General features: G+C 42.1%; 2 protein-coding genes across 4 annotated transcripts; one reads left to right on the top strand and one right to left on the bottom strand.

Annotated features, from left to right (window-relative positions):
- Nucleotides 1-2,137: 2,137 nt before the first annotated feature.
- znf414 (zinc finger protein 414) lies at nucleotides 2,138-9,230 on the bottom strand. 2 transcript variants are annotated; one of them, XM_083794436.1, is made up of 9 exons: nucleotides 8,853-9,230; nucleotides 7,873-7,936; nucleotides 6,385-6,510; nucleotides 5,927-6,032; nucleotides 4,831-5,025; nucleotides 3,782-4,224; nucleotides 3,513-3,683; nucleotides 3,037-3,198; nucleotides 2,138-2,597 (listed from the first exon to the last, which is right to left on the bottom strand). In XM_083794436.1, exons 1-9 carry the CDS (start codon nucleotides 8,877-8,879, stop codon nucleotides 2,539-2,541), a joined length of 1,353 nt encoding a protein of 450 aa, XP_083650562.1. In that variant the 5' UTR covers nucleotides 8,880-9,230; the 3' UTR covers nucleotides 2,138-2,538. The 2 variants fall into 2 exon arrangements, with proteins under 2 accessions (XP_083650562.1, XP_083650563.1); XM_083794437.1 differs by lacking the exons at nucleotides 7,873-7,936; nucleotides 8,853-9,230 and adding an exon at nucleotides 7,627-7,751.
- tssc4 (tumor suppressing subtransferable candidate 4) lies at nucleotides 8,363-17,227 on the top strand. 2 transcript variants are annotated; one of them, XR_014571028.1, is made up of 7 exons: nucleotides 8,363-8,486; nucleotides 11,168-11,370; nucleotides 12,136-12,382; nucleotides 13,033-13,251; nucleotides 13,708-13,821; nucleotides 14,625-15,212; nucleotides 15,252-17,227. XR_014571028.1 is itself a non-coding variant. In XM_083794455.1 (6 exons), the coding sequence occupies exons 2-6, from the start codon at nucleotides 11,187-11,189 to the stop codon at nucleotides 14,959-14,961; spliced, it is 1,101 nt and encodes a 366-aa protein (XP_083650581.1). In that variant the 5' UTR covers nucleotides 8,363-8,486; nucleotides 11,168-11,186; the 3' UTR covers nucleotides 14,962-17,227. The 2 variants fall into 2 exon arrangements, 1 of the variants encoding a protein (XP_083650581.1); XM_083794455.1 differs by having other exon boundaries at nucleotides 14,625-17,227.
- The last annotated feature ends 333 nt before the right edge of the window (nucleotides 17,228-17,560 follow it).

Raw genomic sequence — 17,560 nt, 5'->3', positions numbered from 1 at the left:
TACAAGATCACAACACTTTAAGGTTTAAATTGTCTCTTTTCTGAAATGTCGACAACTGTTTTATCAGACACCCTTCAAACCAGACTGACGGACTCATTGGTGTTACCATGTTTAAGAATAGCCAGCACTCCAAAGTCTTTCTGGTTCTTTTTAATGAAACTTAGGTCACATTCATACCAGAGAGCTTTGCTGCGATTAAACACGAATTCTGCTGCGCATTTTCAGAAAGTGCACTTCGTTTGGCAGGTGTGAAGGCTCATTCGAATCGTAATGCGTATCAAAGAACCGCATTATACTCCGAGCAAAAACGGGGGTTTCGCTTCGCTTCCAATCGCACTTGATTACGATTCGGTGCAGGTGTGAATGCAATCCGCAGTAAATAAAGCAAATGAAGCAAACAATGTGGCGGGTGAGGAGCTGAACACAGTTGGAGACGGAGAAAGCATATTTTACGCAGCGCAAAGATGTCCCGTTACCGTGGATAGACGTGGTCGAATGAGGAGACTGAAGCCCTGATCGAAATGAGGACGAGTACATTAATCAATTGCTTAAGAAAGAAGAACACTGCAGTGCAGTGTAATAGTATTATAGCCTACAGAATATTCTGTCTGTCTGTGCGTGCCGTAAACATGGAGTGCTGTCACTGTGTGGGGACTAGTGGGGACTGGAACTTTCATCTCAATAAACGTGTAAACATTTTGCGCTGCTGTCTGTTATATCAGTGCGCTCAGCGCTGTGCCTCCAAGCCAAAAAGAACAGTGTGTGGCACTGTGGCGAATACCGGACTACTCGCCTCGGCGAGTGGACTTCATCTTTGGCGAGTGGCCTTCCCCTTTGATCGAGAAGTTTTCACTTTCCGGGGCGGGTTGTCCGAGAGAACTCGCCCCGTAAAGTGAAGTCTTCTCGCCAAAAGGGGAAGTCCACTCGACCCAAAAGTGAAGCCCCAAGATGGTCCGTTGCTGCCCTCTAAAGGCCCGAAATAATTATATATATTATATATCAATCCTGTATCTAAAACAAGTACATATCGCGCTATATATATCGATGTGATCTGCGTTATTATGACCTCAAGGCAGGTACATTCCAAAGCAACTAATAATAACCACGTTATGGTGACAATGTTACAATGTTTACATTAAATTAATCCAAGCTGTCTTCTTCTGCTATTGTAAACAGAAAGCATTTCATTTCGTTCATGTACTATAGGATCTCCCGTACGGACCATACTCTATGGCACGGACCCACCAGTCACTCGAACGAGTCGTTCAATCATTGGCCGAGCCAGGCCGATCGTCTTTCCAGGCTATGGGATTTTCTTTGGGAGGGATGGGGTCTAATCTCCTCTTGTGCGGTTGGCTTATTTTTCCCCCTAGGATAGCTCAGGCAAGGAATGGAACACATTGATAAAGGTCCCCCCTGCTGCGTTTCCAATTGCTACGGATGACAGTGTGAAGGCAAACCGCAGCAAATTAACTTCATCAATTTCAACTTATATTCATATAATTGGTCCTCACTAATGTTCATGATAAAATACCACAATTGTTTTACTATTCTGTGTCATCCAGTAACATGGGTAGAACGATGGCTTCCGTTATTGCATTGTACATTTTCAGGAATGACACAATGTGCCATTTTATGATATGAACAAACAAAGGTTGAAAAGTGGTGAAGTTGTCCTTTAACCCATTTAGGCCCGATGTCGAAATTAAAAAAAGTCTTCAAAGTCCTGACAGTTTTCTGAAATACCTCGTTTCTGTATCAGTGGTTCTCAATATTTCATGTCAAGGACCCCAAAAATTATATGCAATTGGCCTCCGTCCCCCCATCTGAAAATATGTTGTTCCAGGGACCCCAACCCAGAAGCAAAGAATTGAGTTAAAATGTTCACTCTAACAATATATATTCAAAGATTTGAGGCACATTTTCACGATTTTTCAAAAATAGCAGACCTACAAGCTCATAGCGCACCACTTGGTGGCGCTACGAGCTTGTAGATCTGCTATTTTTCAATAGCTAAATTATAACATGTTTAAAACGTTATATTTGCCCATTTGACCCAGTAAGAGCATAATACAAACATAAATCTCACATTAAAGTTGTGACGAGACATAGGCCTATGTACAGTATAAATCAGACATTTGATAGTAACAGTTTTAACATGTATTTAGTAAGAAACTGCAGTTTGTGCACAAAAGTATGTAGACGTTTTCCGTATGCAAAGTTAACTGCCAGACAATGCTCATAGATAAAATAAAGTGTGTGTGTGTGTGTGTGTGTGTGTGTGTGTGTGTGTGTGTGTGTGTGTGTGTGTGTGTGTGTGTGTGTGTGTGTAGAGGGCTACAGTATACTTTTTGCGTGTTTAACATAATTCTTTTCAATGTCTTCATATTGATTGACAACAAAGGTTTTCATGATGCTGTTGTTTTGGATCACAGTTCAGCATCACAGTTCCAGGTTAAGGACAAGAACACTGCCTTCTTCAGCACCAACAGGCAGAGTTCACGGGTGGGCATTCAGGGATGGGCGTAGGTGGGTGATTCAGAGTTGGGCGTAGGTGGGTGATTCAGAGGTGGATGAGCTCTGCTTTTCATCTGGAACTAGACAGGACAACAATAAACACATTAATCCCCATTTTGGACATGACATTTGTCAAGCTTTGATTGATTGAATAATGTATTCAGGTACAGACAGTAAAACATTTGGGCTAAAGGTCCTGGGGGCTTCTTTCCATTGATGTCCTATGTATGCATCAACAGAGCATAGAATATTAACAAATGAATACATGTAATCTACTAATACAAATAGCTATATTTATATTTAAAAACAGCAGCAGTGTCTGACCCCTCATTCATCGGTGAGTAACTTAGAAATGTGCTATATAAATCTGAACAATTAGTCAATTACCATATTATTATTATTACGTCCCCAGGACTTAACCACATGCCGTTTACATTTCTGACTCAAAGTATTCAATCAATCAAAAGCCACTGCGAGAAATGCCGAGCTGAGTCAACGTCACCATGAGGCCTACCGCACCTGTTGTGTCTTTAGCCTTCCGGCCAGCAGGGGCGCTCTTGTGCGTTTTAATGTGAGCCGTCATCTCCTTACGGAGCGGAGTGGAGTGGTCACACTGCACACACCTGTAGCTCCCCTTGGTGTTCACCCACAGCACACGTCTGTTGTTGAACGTCAGCACATCTGTAGGAATGAATCAAGCTTTTGTTCAAACAGACTCATCGTCACTGTCAGGTAGTACTTTGTATCTCCATATTTATTCATATGTTTTTGTGTTCCCGCCCTGAGGCCGATTCTAGAAATGTCTTTTCTAAAACAAATTATGTTGATAAACAGTGGTTCTCAAACTTTTTCCTGTCAAGGACCAGTGACCGACCAATATTATATGTATTTGGCCGCCGACGCCCTTTGCAAAAATATTTAGCTTAAAAATATATATTCAAAGTTTTCCAAACACACATTTTTTCCCCATATCTTTTGTACATGAAAGACATCACCTTGATTCTTTTTCCACTCAGCAGAGTGTCCGGAGTCAGACTGGGGGACCGATGGGGGGGGCGGGGCCACATCAGGAACAGCAGTAGGAGCGGCCTGAGGAGGCGGAGCTTGAGGCTTGGGGCGAATGGCAGCGTTTTTGTTGTTGTAGACCCGAGGAGGAGCTTTAATTTCTGCTTAGAGTCAGGGGTGCAGAACCATGTTGATTTCTATTATAATTATATGAAGATGAGGTTGAAAATGGGTGAAGTGCTCTTTTAAACATACTGACCTTGCAGTAGAGACATGGGCGAGGCACAGGCCACCGTCTGGGGGAGGAGCCGGGCCTGCGGTGGTTGTGGTTGGAGGGTTGCCAGGAACTGTGCCTCGTAAGACGGGCTGGCAAAGCCTGCGAAAGGCCCGCGGCTGGGATTGGCTGCGGAGCCGTACAGCACGACTGGAGAGGAGACTGGCGGAGGAGGTGCTGCTGCGTGACCACCACCACCAGCAGCAGGGGCCAGCAGTCTGGGCGCGGGATGGATCTGACGGGCCGCAGGATTTCCTGAGGGTCTGGCCGCGGACTGGATTTGACGGGCTGCCGCCTTTATCTGACGGGCCGCCGGATTTCCTGACGGTCTGGCCGCAGTCTGGATCTGTCGGGACGCAGGGTTTTCTGACGGGGGCGCTATTCCCTGCTGCTGCTGCTGTGGTGGTGAGCCTTTCAGTTCTGCAGGGCTGTCAGCATAATGACATTATCATTAACCCATTTAGACCGGAGTTAAAAACATTCACTTTGAAAGAATATATATTCAAAGATTTGCGCCAAATCTTTACGATTTTTCAAAAATAGCAGACCTACAAGTTCATAGCGTGCCACTCGGTGGCGCGCTATGAACTTGTAGATCTGCTATTTTTCAATAGCTAAATTATAACATAATGTTTAAAACACCAAAAGGGGTTCCCGGCTTCCCGCCCAAAATGGGTTAAATATAATAGTGATTAAACGATTTAGTTGCGAGTCTTTTTGGCATTGAACATTGGGAACATAGAAATACGTAATATAAGTAAGGTAGGTAAGGTAAGTAAGGTAGGTCGGAGAGGCTTATTGTCAACATCCGCCAGAGAGTGCGAGAGGCTATCCCAGTTTCAACTGGCAAAAAAAGGCTATGTTTCGTCATTTTACACATTTTCAAAATGTGTAAAAAATTCAAACAAAAGTAAAATGAATGTATGAACACATTTTAACAATTTATACGGAGTATGCAATATATATATATATTTTTTTAATTATCTCACATAATTGTGATCAGGCGGCTATGTGATAATTCTAACGGGGCCTACCGGTCAACACTGGAGGCAGCAGCAACAGTGGTGGTAGTGGTAGTGGGTGCAGTGCTGGCTTTGGACTCCAGGGGGGGCTGAGTGTCCATTGGGTCGGTCAGCTCTTTCTCTTTGATCCGGGACGCCTTGGAGCAGGTGCGCAGGTGGCTGAGCAGGCCACGCAGCGAGCGGAGCTTAGAGCGACAACTCTCACAGCTGAATGACAGGAGAACAATGCTCTGTTAAAGCAGCGCTTCTCAACCTTTCCAGGCCACAACCCCCCAAAATAATTACATGTGAACTGTGACTGTGAGTCTGACAAGCACTTGGAATTGTAGGGATTACATTTTGTCGGACTCGGTTCCATTGTGAAAATACATGCTAGATACATACTAGATCTGCTTTAGTCACAATTCCTACGAAACATCGGCCAATTTGTCAAATATTAGATACATCTAACATTTGACAAATTGGCCGATTCTTTTTTCATTAAAAGGACATTTCACAGCTGGAAGAAACTGCAGTCACTCAATGTTAACAGTATTTGTAGTAGATAACAGTAGCACTATTTTAAATTTGCACCCTATGGCCAGAAAAATAATGTAGTCTGTGTGTTTGACTAGAGTTTGACTGGATGATTGCTGAATTCCTACAATGACCATAATGCTGCTCCTCCTTGTCGGCGGCAAATTATGGTGAAAATGTTGACCTGTCGAAATATGTTACCATCTTGTGGACTTCATACAACTTACATGGAGGTCTTTAAATATGTGTCCTGATCCGCTAGTATGAACTCTACCTCTGCTAATGAACAAACTGCAAAGATTAACATTCAGACACTGACATTATGTGATTGTCTACACGATTGTCACATATTTCAGCAGGCCACCAATTTCACTGTAACACCACCATGCTGGAGTGAGCGAGTGAGAGCGAGCGAGTGGCCGAGATAAGCGAGATTTGGGGTATTGGAATTTGGCTTTACTGAGATGTAGTCCAGGAAGGAAGTGAGACCAGTGTCTATGACATCAACATTTGCGATGATGTCGTAACATTTGTGATGATGCCATGACATTTGTGATGATGTCATAACATTTGTGGTGATGCCATAACGTACAGGAAGTATATGCTGGGTTTGTGGTGTTCTCTCATGTGTTCCATCAGGATCTTCATGCTGGGGAGGGAGGCCGAGCAGCCCACCGACGAGCAGATGAACTTTTTACCTACAAAGAAGAGTCACTTTTAGACTCAACATTTTACCTAAAAGACACAAGAGTCACTGTTGGACTGAACATTTTACCTACAAATATAAGTCACTTTTAGACTGAACATGTTACCTACAAACGAGACGGTGGGAAAAGTTCTCACGTCTTACTTAAGTACAGGTATCAATACGGCAATGTAGAAATACTCTGTTACAGTAAAAGTACAAGTCCTGAATTCAAAATTTACTTTGAGTAAAAGCACAAAAGTACTGGAATCAAAGTAAAAGTAAATGTATTCATTATGCAGAATGTCCCATTTTCAAATGAATACAAATCTTTTGAAAATAGCAGATCTACAAGGAGGTCTCACCCGGCAGAGACTGTGTAGGTATCTCATGGTCTTTGATGTGGACGTGGTATGAAGGGGAGTCAGTGAACACACGCTTACAGCCATACAGTGGACACTTCATGTGGTTAATTTTCTTGCCCGGGGTTCCTAAGGAAACAAAATAATATATAAAAACTAGGCAGATTCTACAAATGCCTTGTAAAATCAGTGATTGATTGGAAATTGTATTAAAAGTTTGCAGAATGGGTACAGTTCAAGGAAAGTACAGGTCAATGCGAAATCTGCTAAGAGGGTAAAACCAGAAAAAAAGCACTGACTTGTCATAATAATATGCAAAACATACAAAAACTAGTACAGCACCGTCAGCACTAGCCCCTTTCGGGACCCTCCATAAAGCTTTTCTGAAATTTGGATGAGTTTTATGTAGGGTCCCTGCTCATAACTATATTTTCGTATGGGAATTCTGGAACGCGGACATAAATATTCTCTCTAAGATCGTATCTGCGGCGTTTGACGGCCTTTTTTAGTTTAAGTTATTCTGAATTCGTGAACTATAAGTACCTATACAAACCGCTGCGAATATCTCCTGTGGCGCGGAAGCCGTTAAGTATTTTTAATCTTTGTTTGACCGATTTGGTCGCTTTATTTCTTCTTGTTTGTTTACCGTTTATTGTAACGCCTCCCGGTGTGCGGTTGGCTTGTGCGGCTACGTCCCTGCCTCTGATCTGCTCTGTCATAGCTATAGCGCCACTAGCTAGCCAGATAGGCGGTACAATGAGGTGTCAATAAACAAGGAAGGAAGAGAAGAATCAAAGCGACCAAATCGGTCAAACAAAGTAAAAATACTTAACGGCTTCCGTGCCACAGGAGATATTCGCAGCGGCATGTATGGGTACTTATACTTCACATAATCAGAAGCCCTCACACGAAAAAAATCGTCAAAGAGCGCAGACAGGCGTTATCCACGTTGTTTATGTTTTATGTATGTCCGCGTACCAGGTGGCAGGATACTGCTGGAACAGGACCCAATGGTCTGTGTCGTCAAAAAGTCAGAAACTTCAGTACCATTGGGTTCTGCTTGGAGGGCTACGTCAGCACGTATGCCGATTCTACAAATCCCTTCTAAAATCAGTGATGGATTGATTGATTGGAAATTGTATTAACAGTTTGCAGAATGGGTACAGTTCAAGGAAAGTACAGTTCAATGCGAAATCTGCTAAGATAAGAGGATAAAACCAGAAAAAAAGCACTAGACTTGTTTACATGTTAGAAATGAAAGCCTGGGTATCGAGGCTAGGGTCCTCCTAAACCTAAAGGGTTATCAAACCACTTCTCAAAGAGCAGATCTACAAGCTCCTTGTGAGCTAGCCCCAATATGTCCCCTAACAGTCCCTACAGAATGGGCGTAGGGACTGAGGGGACATAATGGGGCTACTTGTGAGCTTGTAGATCTTGTAGTCGTGCAGACAGACACGTAGTACGCAATCTTTTCTTTCTTTTTTTTGTTACCTGATCCTTCGTTGCCGTTACCGTTCGGCTGGTGCCTGATGGCTGATGAGGAGGATGACATCATCTGTACAGCAGGAGATGAAGATTATATCTTATCAGTTATTATAATAATAACACTTATTATTATTACGATATACTGTTATGCAGTGTATGCACCAGGAACAAAATACAAACAAATAACCACAATGCAGTGCGGCCCAGCGCAGGCGCAACAGCCAAAAGTGCACGGGGTACTTTTGTGCTTTGTACTGTAGTTGGATCGTTAAAAGTTATTTTTTATCACGATGCCTTTTCAACATTAGGACAAGACAACACTTGTTTATTTTATTTCCACTCTGTAGTTTGCACTCTGATATTTTGTTTGTACGTTTATATTTTGTCAACAAAAAAGAATAAAACACTTTAATGTGTGTTCAAAATCCCAGACGATAGAACGAAAATAAAAGCCTGGGTACAGAGGCTAATAGTCCCTTAATCATGATGACATCGATACAAGTACAATATCATTCTTGAAATGAAAAGGTCTGAATCAAATCTAAAACGTGTCTTACGTGAACATCTACAAGGCAAAAATAAGTACCCTGAGCATCGCTCTACCAGCACAGCAGCAAAAGGTAACTGCTAAGCTAACACACTGCAGTGTTGTACTGTTTACTGTAGTCTTATAAACGGTTCAGTGATAAATAATATTACTGTAGCTTGTGTTGTGACTCCAGATCTGTCCTGCACCGTCTCTAAAGCAGTCTAATAATAAGTAGCTCCGGTCCATAGCTCTAATGCTATGGAACAGAGCTATAGTAGCTAGCATGCTATCTATCTAGCTATCATGCACCTGCACAGAAACCATATAAATATAACTTTCAGAAACCAAACCTAGTTGGCATGTTAGCTATCTATCTCTAAACCAGTGGCTCATTCTCATTTTAAGGACCCCCATAACTCTTTGAGTGTACTGTACAAATGTGAGTTACTGTACAGACCTTGTAAAAGGGTCGACTTGGTTCCATTTGTACACTCTCGGGCACCTCTTTGGTTCTTTGATTCAATTGCTACATTTCTAAAATGTGTGTGTGTGTGTGTGTGTGTGTGTGTGTGTGTCTTAAGGGCCAAAACAAGTACCCTTTTTATGATAGTTTATTTTATTATATCACATCTTCATCTTCCAACCTGAATAGTAAGTGACACGCCCACTTTGGTTCCCACTTCAGGGCAAGAAGAAGTATGTTTTTGTTCCAGTTCCGAACCAACTTTTAGGGATTCATTTGGTTCAAAATTAAGCAGGAAAAAATTAATTGGCCTCAATTGGTTCCTCCAGAGTTACTTAAGGGTCCATTTGGTTCCATGTGTACACTCTCAGAGTTACAGACATTGAGAGTCCATTTGGTTCTATATGTTATTATGTTACACTCAGGCCCCTTTTCCACCAGTTGGTTCCCAATGTGAACCGGTTCAGTTCTTTTTGGTTTTTAGTCCATGAGCCAGAGCTCCAAAATTGAAACGTTAATTATGAATTGAGTGTGCAAAACCATACCTATTAGATTATTATCACCATGAAATGTCCCCAATTGAGTACTTACACGAAGACAATGATTTATTGTATTACAACATTTTACATTTTTGAATATGCAAATGAGGCATTATGTAGGAAAATATGCAAAATAGTCGAAAATATGATAAAGCTACTACTGTGGAAGGGTTATCGTGTATTAATTTACTTGTATTGATCCTATAAACAATTTTAATATAGGGTATAGTTTCCCACCAATTTTAGAGCTCTGGCTCATGGACTAAAAACCAAAAAGAACTGAACCGGTTCCCATTGGGAACCAACCGGTGGAAAAGGGGTCTCAGAGTTACAGACCTGTAAGCGTCCATTTGGTTCCATGTGGAACTCTCTCAAAGAACTCCGAAGGTCCCTTTGCCACAAGCAACTCTTAAATGCTATTTGTAATATCTGGCATCTAGAGTTGCAATACCATCCCTTGACAGTAGCCGCAAGTAGCTCTAATATAAATTATATTTTTAATTTCTTGAATCTAGACTTGCAACACCAATCATTGACTGCCCATGATCCATTACATCCAGACCATACATCCAATGAATTACATTGTAACTATGTTGTAAACATGTCACATGGTGACTTGGTGTTGTAAGCTTGTAGATCTTCTATTTCCACTATTTTTACATTTTCTGGAAAGTAATATATTATTAAATGTGTCAGTAAGTAATTTCTATGTATATTTAAGTTGTTTGTCATATCTGCCCTGTGCAAATTTGTGATTATGAAGCCTCAAACCCAAACAAAAAAATAAATGGCAATTTTGTTAATGTAGGCCTAAATTAAGTGTGTAATCATGATCTTATGCCATGCTTTATCCTCAAGTAATAAACATTTTCCGTGAATTACGCATTTAGGAGCTTCCACTGTGCGTAAACGTTATCTTGTGACCACACACAACCCACTATTTATTTCGCCTACTCCTATATTTGCGGGTGGAGGTGTGTCTGTAGGCGTGTTGATGCGCTTTCCCTATATTTGCTATCTTATGCGCACAGGTTTAGGACAATGGAAAGTGCCTCCTCAAACCACCCATAATGCGAATTCTGTTTGATAAAAGATGCGCTCCTGACTCTGAGACGGTGAGACCTGAGTTGGAGCTGCCTCGGCTTGAGTCATGTTGCACAATATTCACAGCTCAGAGGTCTCGTTCTGTCTTAATTCTCCACAAATCTCTGTGATTGGAATTTTACTATAATCAGCAGTGTCAATTCCCTGTGCTTATTGTGTTTAATTGTCTAGTCAAAGAAGTTATTAGATGCACGAGTGTCGAGTGAGGCTGTGTTGGAGCTACTGGACACAAAACAACCCGGCCTCTGTATCGACTGTATAGGCTATAATTCAAGGCATCAACATGTGTCGCTCTTCCATGGCCATGGGCCATAGTGTAAATCACTGGGCATAATGTTAAGTGGATAATGGATCTCTTAAAGGCAATGGCAGTGTGGCATGGTGATTGGTTTAATCATTCTAACACCCAAACCACACCTATGCATAATGTAAGGTTAATGGGGTGTTTTAGGTACTTAGGCTGTGGCACAAGATAACACATTTTACGGGGCCACACCTCTCACACTACTAAATCCCCAAATTAAGGAAAATGGGCCCCTGCCGCAAGATGGAGCCCCTAGTGTGTTGTCCTTCAGGCTCCTGACCACTGGAGGGCCTCAGTCCTTTCAGCAGACCTTGTATTGAACTGTACTTTCCTGTGCCTTTTTCTGCAAACTGTTAATAAAGTATTCAGTCAGTCATCATCATGAGTGAGCAGCAGGACCGGCTGTCCAACCGTGATGTCATCACCCTGAAACATGACATCACACTGAGCGACTCTGACGAGGAGCTGACCAGTGTGCCCTTTGACCCGGAAGTGAAAGACTTGTCATCCTCGGACGATGAAGATGAATGCGATGCTGATGATGGCGGTGGGGGTGGGGCTGCAGGTACAGTAGGCCTCTATTGATGATTACATCATCACCCGGTCGCAATTATCTCAGCCAATCACAATATTGATTTAGCATCATCGTAATTTTACATTAATCTGTATCAGTTTTAGTTTTGAAATTCTGATGTAGTTTTTGTAGTTTTTGTCATGTGAGGTTTTAGTTTACTAAATATATGATTTTAGTGTACTAAATCTACAGTTGATTTAGTCGACTGAAATGTATTTTAGTGAGCCACGATGGCGTCGTAATGCCTGATTTATACTTAGTGGTGTGCCGGAAATAGATAAAATCCAGTGTGACACCCGCGAGCAACCAAGCATAATATGACTTGTCAGTTCTACTGCATCACTTCTCGACTAGTCCCTCATTAACATTTTAGTTAATGTTAAAGTTAGTTAAAGTTTTTATTTGTTGATGAAATTGTCAATATATTTAGTCATAGTTTTAGTCACCATAGTTTAAGTTTTTACTTTACTTTTTATTTAGTTTTCGTCAGTGAAAAAAGGTAGTCGACCTTTTCGTGTCTAATAAAAATCACACTTGTATGAACTGAGGGGCGCCCACTGTGGCTGACACATGATGTCATGGGGTCTTTTTTGGAAAAAACAGCTGGATGAAATGAATACACAATGGATAACAATGGAACAAACCCTGGGGACTTTTTTGTGTTATCCTTTTTAGCATAACCTTAGACTGTACGACCTGTAGCTGTGCATAGAACCGTCGACTAATATTTCACCATCGTGACAATCTTGGCTGCAGGAAAGCTCATTTCCTCAGGCCAGAGCGCCCCCTTCTGTCTGAAGGGAGGAAGTACAAGCTTCTCCGGGCGCAGTCGCAGCATCTTTGACAGTCTGGACAGCGCTGCTAAGGTGACGTCCTCCGCTCTGGGGCAGGACAACGTCATAGACGGCGTGTTCGCTCGCCCTCCGCCCCCGCCCCCCCTCGCCTCCAACGGAAAAAGACCCAGAGGTGGTGGAGAGTCCAAAACAGACCGGCCTCCACTAAGGTTAGTATCATATAGAAGTTTGCATTTTCATTTTTATTTTGCATATTTGGTTAGGTAGGTTTAGGCATTGTAACTGCCATTTTCCCAGTTTCCATTCTCCTTTGCAGTTACTTCACAGGTATGGGAGTGATCCTACGCAGTACACACACAGAATATTGCAATAGATGGATGTCCAGTCTTTGATCCAGTTTGAGTGTTATTTATTTATCAGAAATGAAAGTGAGCAGTTGAAATCATGAACATGAACATACCAGTGATGTTATTACTATGTTACAAGTTTGTCTCTGTTCTGCTGCTGCTACTGGTAAGAACGGTTTGCTCCCTGGTTCCCTGCGTCTAGTTCCTTCTCAGTGCCCCTGTGTCACCTTATAAGTGGTCACCTTCTAGAAGCTGTGATTCTCAAGCCCGCCACCAGGTGGTCAAAAATAATACTGGTAATAATAATAATACAAATAATGCCTCTCTTCTAATGGCTCCTACAGGCATAGTTGTAGGAATGCCTGGTGGCGAACATTACAAGGATTTTACCCGGAGCGAGTGACGAGTGCTTTTTTGGGGCGAGCATTCTTTTGTATTTGTTAAAGTTTTCAATAGTAATTTCCATTATTTAATTAGTTTACATTAAGCGTGGTCTCTCCTCTCCATGCCAGAGACTCCAGTGGACCAGTGTCCAGCGTCAGGACAGGAGGGGCGGTAACCCATGGCAGAGACTCCGGTAGACCCAGAATAGGAGGGGGTGTCCCAGACTACCTGCTGCACCCAGAGAAATGGACCTGCTACAGTCTGGAAGACGTCCCAGAGAGCAGCGATGCAGACAACAAGCGCGCAGCCCACCAGTACCTGAGCAGCCTGCAGCGCAGGAAGGAGCGGTACGCAACACTGTTTCACTGAAGTGAAAGTACAAATAACCCATAAAAGTACAAGTAAAAGTCCTGTATTCAAAGCTTTACTTAACTATTAAAAGTATTTGCATCAAAACATACTTAAAGTACCACATTTAAATGTAGTCATTATGCAAGTATATGTATATAGTATAACTTATATTATAATAGTCTTTTGCAAATAACAGATCTACAAGCTCACAATGTGCCACAGTGCAGCACGTTGTGACAAAAAAAGTGTGTCACCAGTCTTATTATTGGCAGTTGAATATAGCTTGTTTTCACCAAAAACGCTTCTTCTTCGGAAGTCCTAGGATCACTAACAGGAAGAGCTCCTTCTATCGTAGACACTGAAAACCCCACATGACGTGTACAGTATATATATATGTGTCAGTGGCAGTCAATGAGTAAAGTAACTTTACAGTAACTTACTACCCCTGGCAGGATGGCCGATGAGGAGGAAGAGGAGGATGAGGCCTTCATACCAGCCTACAACCAGGGTCAAAATTCTAACCAATCGGACTGCAGAAGCTCCCAGCACAAAATACTCTTCTCCAGGTAGGATCCACCATGACAGGATCTATAACCAGGGGTGCACACAAGCGGTGCGCCAGTGCGCATGCGTCGTCAAAACGTTTGGTGCGCGGTAGATCAAAGGCATGGAGGCGCATTTATGCACCAGCTGAGAGACAGGGATGTAGAGAATGCTGACAGGCATTCAAAAGGAACTCAAATGAGATGTTAACGTCCTGTAAGTAGACTTAGAAATAAAACTAGTGTTGACTAATCAGTAAAAGTGGCTCTTATTTTGATGAGGCAGTTTCTGCACAGAAAGTCTGTTGTAAACAAGCTACGATGGATGAGCTGTCAAAGTGCTAGTCGCTAAACCACGTTAGCGACCATGTTTACAATATGAAAACTGTCACTTAGACAATGTGCAGTAGGTTACACACGCTGGAATTAAACATGGAACCTGCAGGCAGCATTAGGTGAGTAATTCATTGTATATGTGTTGCCAGTGGGGTATGCTGCTTAACGATGACACTGTTTGTGACTAGGTGTACTAGTGTAGCTTTGCATCAGTTGCATCTGCCTGTGTGAAAGCAGCATAACGTTGTGGCAGGATACGAACGTCCCCCCTCCCCCGCTGTGCGCACAAAACTACATGGGCAGGTGCTCCTTTGAGTACTAGCCCAAAATAATAGTGTGCACTCCTTTTGTCCTACACAAACATTAAATTCCCATTGACAATTTCACATCATAGATGTACGATGATGAGAGCGTCCTTCAGTTTTAGACATATTTTCTATCAATTACACACTCCACAAAGCCTTGAAGTCATGGAGATTATTTTTGTCCAGGCCGGGCCGGGGCAGACAGCAGCAGAAGGTCAGCGTGGGCAGGGAGAAGGAAAAGGCTCTGGGTCACCTGGACGAAGACGAGGGCAAAGAGGGCAGCACAGAGAAGGCCGGGGAGAGAGCAAGGAACGTCAGCGACGAAGAGGAAGAAGAAGAAGGAAGACCCACCATCAGACCTCCTGGTGCTCAGGACAGGCAGAGGAAGAGGAAGCAGCAAGCAGGAAGTGAGGAAATGGAGGAGGATGAGGAGGAGCATGAGAAGAATCCCGGAGGCTTCGTGGCCTTCAGGAAGTCCAGCAACCGTAAGAACTACAGGAGAACGTCTGAGCAGGACGACTGAATGAACTGAACCTCCAGTTTCACCTCCATGTCATCTGGTCTGAATGAACTGAGAGGACGGGGCTCTGAGAAGACCTCCATGTCATCTGGTTTTGATATGTGTGTCCATCATGGATGAGCTACTTGGTTTAAGAGACATTGTGAGGGACAGCGTGTAAAGTGAGCGAGGTCTATTTTCAACACACGTGCGCGGAGAGGTGAGCAGCGGTCTGGGGTTGAAGCCAGCGTGGCTTTTCTGAAGGCCTCCAATAGGCTCTTGGTATAACTGTAGTCCCGGGTTTTCTCCAATAGGCTCTGGGTATAACTAGTCCTGGGTATCCTCCAATTGGCTCTGTGTATAACTGTAGTCCTAGGTTTCCTCCAATAGGCTCTGTGCCTGGGTTTCCTCGCAAGAATGGTGTGGTTGTTTTATGGTTTAAAATAAATAAATAGACGATTTACATGCTCACGTTTGTAGTTTGTAGATTTGCTTTTTTTGGGGGGGTATGTTCAATGTTGTACTAAAATGTGGATGCCCTCAAAAGTGTTGGACCAACACTTTGTTTTCACTCTCATTTTGAACTTTTCAACGCATCTATTATTTGAGTTTGTATCTAAGAATATCTGCTTTGCTTTCTCTTGTGAACATCACCCAGAGTTATTCATATATATTCTCTCAACCTGAGCTTGTTGATCAGCTATTTTGGACATAGCATACAATAGGGCTTTCACTTCTAGTGATTCTTACTAGTTGACTAGTTGTTATATGCCTACCTATTATGTAAAAAACAAAATTAAAGTGTTTTTTTGTTCTTAAAAAAATATATTGTACATTTAAAAACTGTGTACATTGGTGACTATAACTATAATCTAGCTGATCTTGAGGCCTACAAAAACGGGAGAAAATAAACTTTTTTTTTCTTATCCACTAATCAACTAGCACCAAGGAGGTAAACTAGTTTTAGGATATACTAGTCGAATAGTCCAGTGGTTCCCAAACTTTTTCACGTCAAGGACCCCCAAATTGACACTAATTAGCCCACGTTTGAAAAGATACGCCAGGGACCTCCATAAAGAAGATGTGTACGGTACGGCTCTAGCAGTGATTCTCAACCTGTTTAATTTCAAGGACCTCCAGTTTGACATGCATTAGTCTACGGACCCCCATTTAATGCCATTTCTATCTTTGGGACCCCAATTTATATTGTAAAATCAATGTTCATTTAACTCTCAGAGTGTACAAATCGGGTCCATTTGATTCCATTTGTACACTTCAGAGTTAGAGACCCATAAGGGTCCATTTGGTTCCAAAATATAATTTAGCTGGAACTCCCTCAAGGACCCCTGGGGGTCCCTGGACCCCACTTTGGGAACTAGTGGAATAGTCGACTAGTTGCTTAAAGCCCTAGCATATATAATTTAGTCTTTTATAGCTATGAGAACGCATATAGCTAAGGAGCACTTCACCTGTTTTCAACCTTTCTTATGGTCCTCACTAATGTTCATTAGAATATTATATTCTACTTCTATTCATATAATTGGTCCTCACTAATGCTCATTATAATATGGCACCATTTCTCTTCACTCTGTCCCCTTTTCCAATTGAACTGGTTCGTTTATTTTTTCCTGCCTAATATTGAACCAGTTTGGAGTGTTTCCACTGAAAATGAAATTGATCAGAACCCTAAAAGTTGATTCGGAACTGGAACAAAACCATAGCCGCCGGTTCCGTCAAAGCAAGGTACCAAGAATCTAGAACGGAACCAGTTCTAGAACCAAAGTTATTTTGATGGAAAAAGGGCCTCTGTGTCTTTAGACAGAGGAGGGCTGTGGACAGTTCAGAAACCTGCCTACCAGTGACATCATCGGCAGGCTGGTTGCGTGATTCCAAACAAGATGAGTCCACAGTATGTCCACAGTCCACCATTGATACACAGAGTGAGCAGTTGGAATTGGTACCATCATAATGAGCATTAGTGAGGACAGATACTATGAAGATAAGATTGCAAATGGGTGTATCTACTGTAAAATCTTAACATTCTGAAATAAAATAAAATATCCGTTCATTGACAAGTTTTAAGCTCACAGGATAATAGTGCAGAAGATTGATCCACGGTATGATGAGACAGACAACTGATGCAAATACAATGTTACCCTTTGTATACTGTAAGTGTTTTTTATAGTGAATGGAAATGGTCCTTAAATGTAATGAAACTTAAAATCCTCTGATGTTCCATTAAGTGAATGTTCCACTTTATTATAAATAATAAAGTCCAGCGTAAATGTGATGTTGGTGTGGTTCTAGAGCATATTTACTAGGGCTGTGAATCTTTGGGTGTCCCACGATTCGATTCGTTTCCGATTCTTGGGGTCACGATTCGATTCAAAATCGATTCAAAACGATTCTCTATTCAAAATGATTCTCGGTTCAATACATAGGATTTCATCACAATCTACTCCAGTCTTGAACTGAAGTGACTAACTTGAAAATGACTAAGACATGTTTACTGTGATTAGGGTAAGCTTACATTTCATATCACAGACACCATGTAGCGATTTTTGGAAATTATGAATCAATTTTGAATCGTTCATAACGGAATCGCGATTCTAATTCGAATCGA

The sequence above is a fragment of the Protomyctophum parallelum genome (genome assembly GCF_964188405.1).
Source record: "Protomyctophum parallelum genome assembly, chromosome: 2".
In the NCBI taxonomy this organism is placed as follows: Eukaryota; Metazoa; Chordata; class Actinopteri; order Myctophiformes; family Myctophidae; genus Protomyctophum; species Protomyctophum parallelum.
The sequence above is the reverse complement of the archived record's forward strand: the minus strand, read 5'-3'. Positions and strand labels throughout refer to the sequence as shown.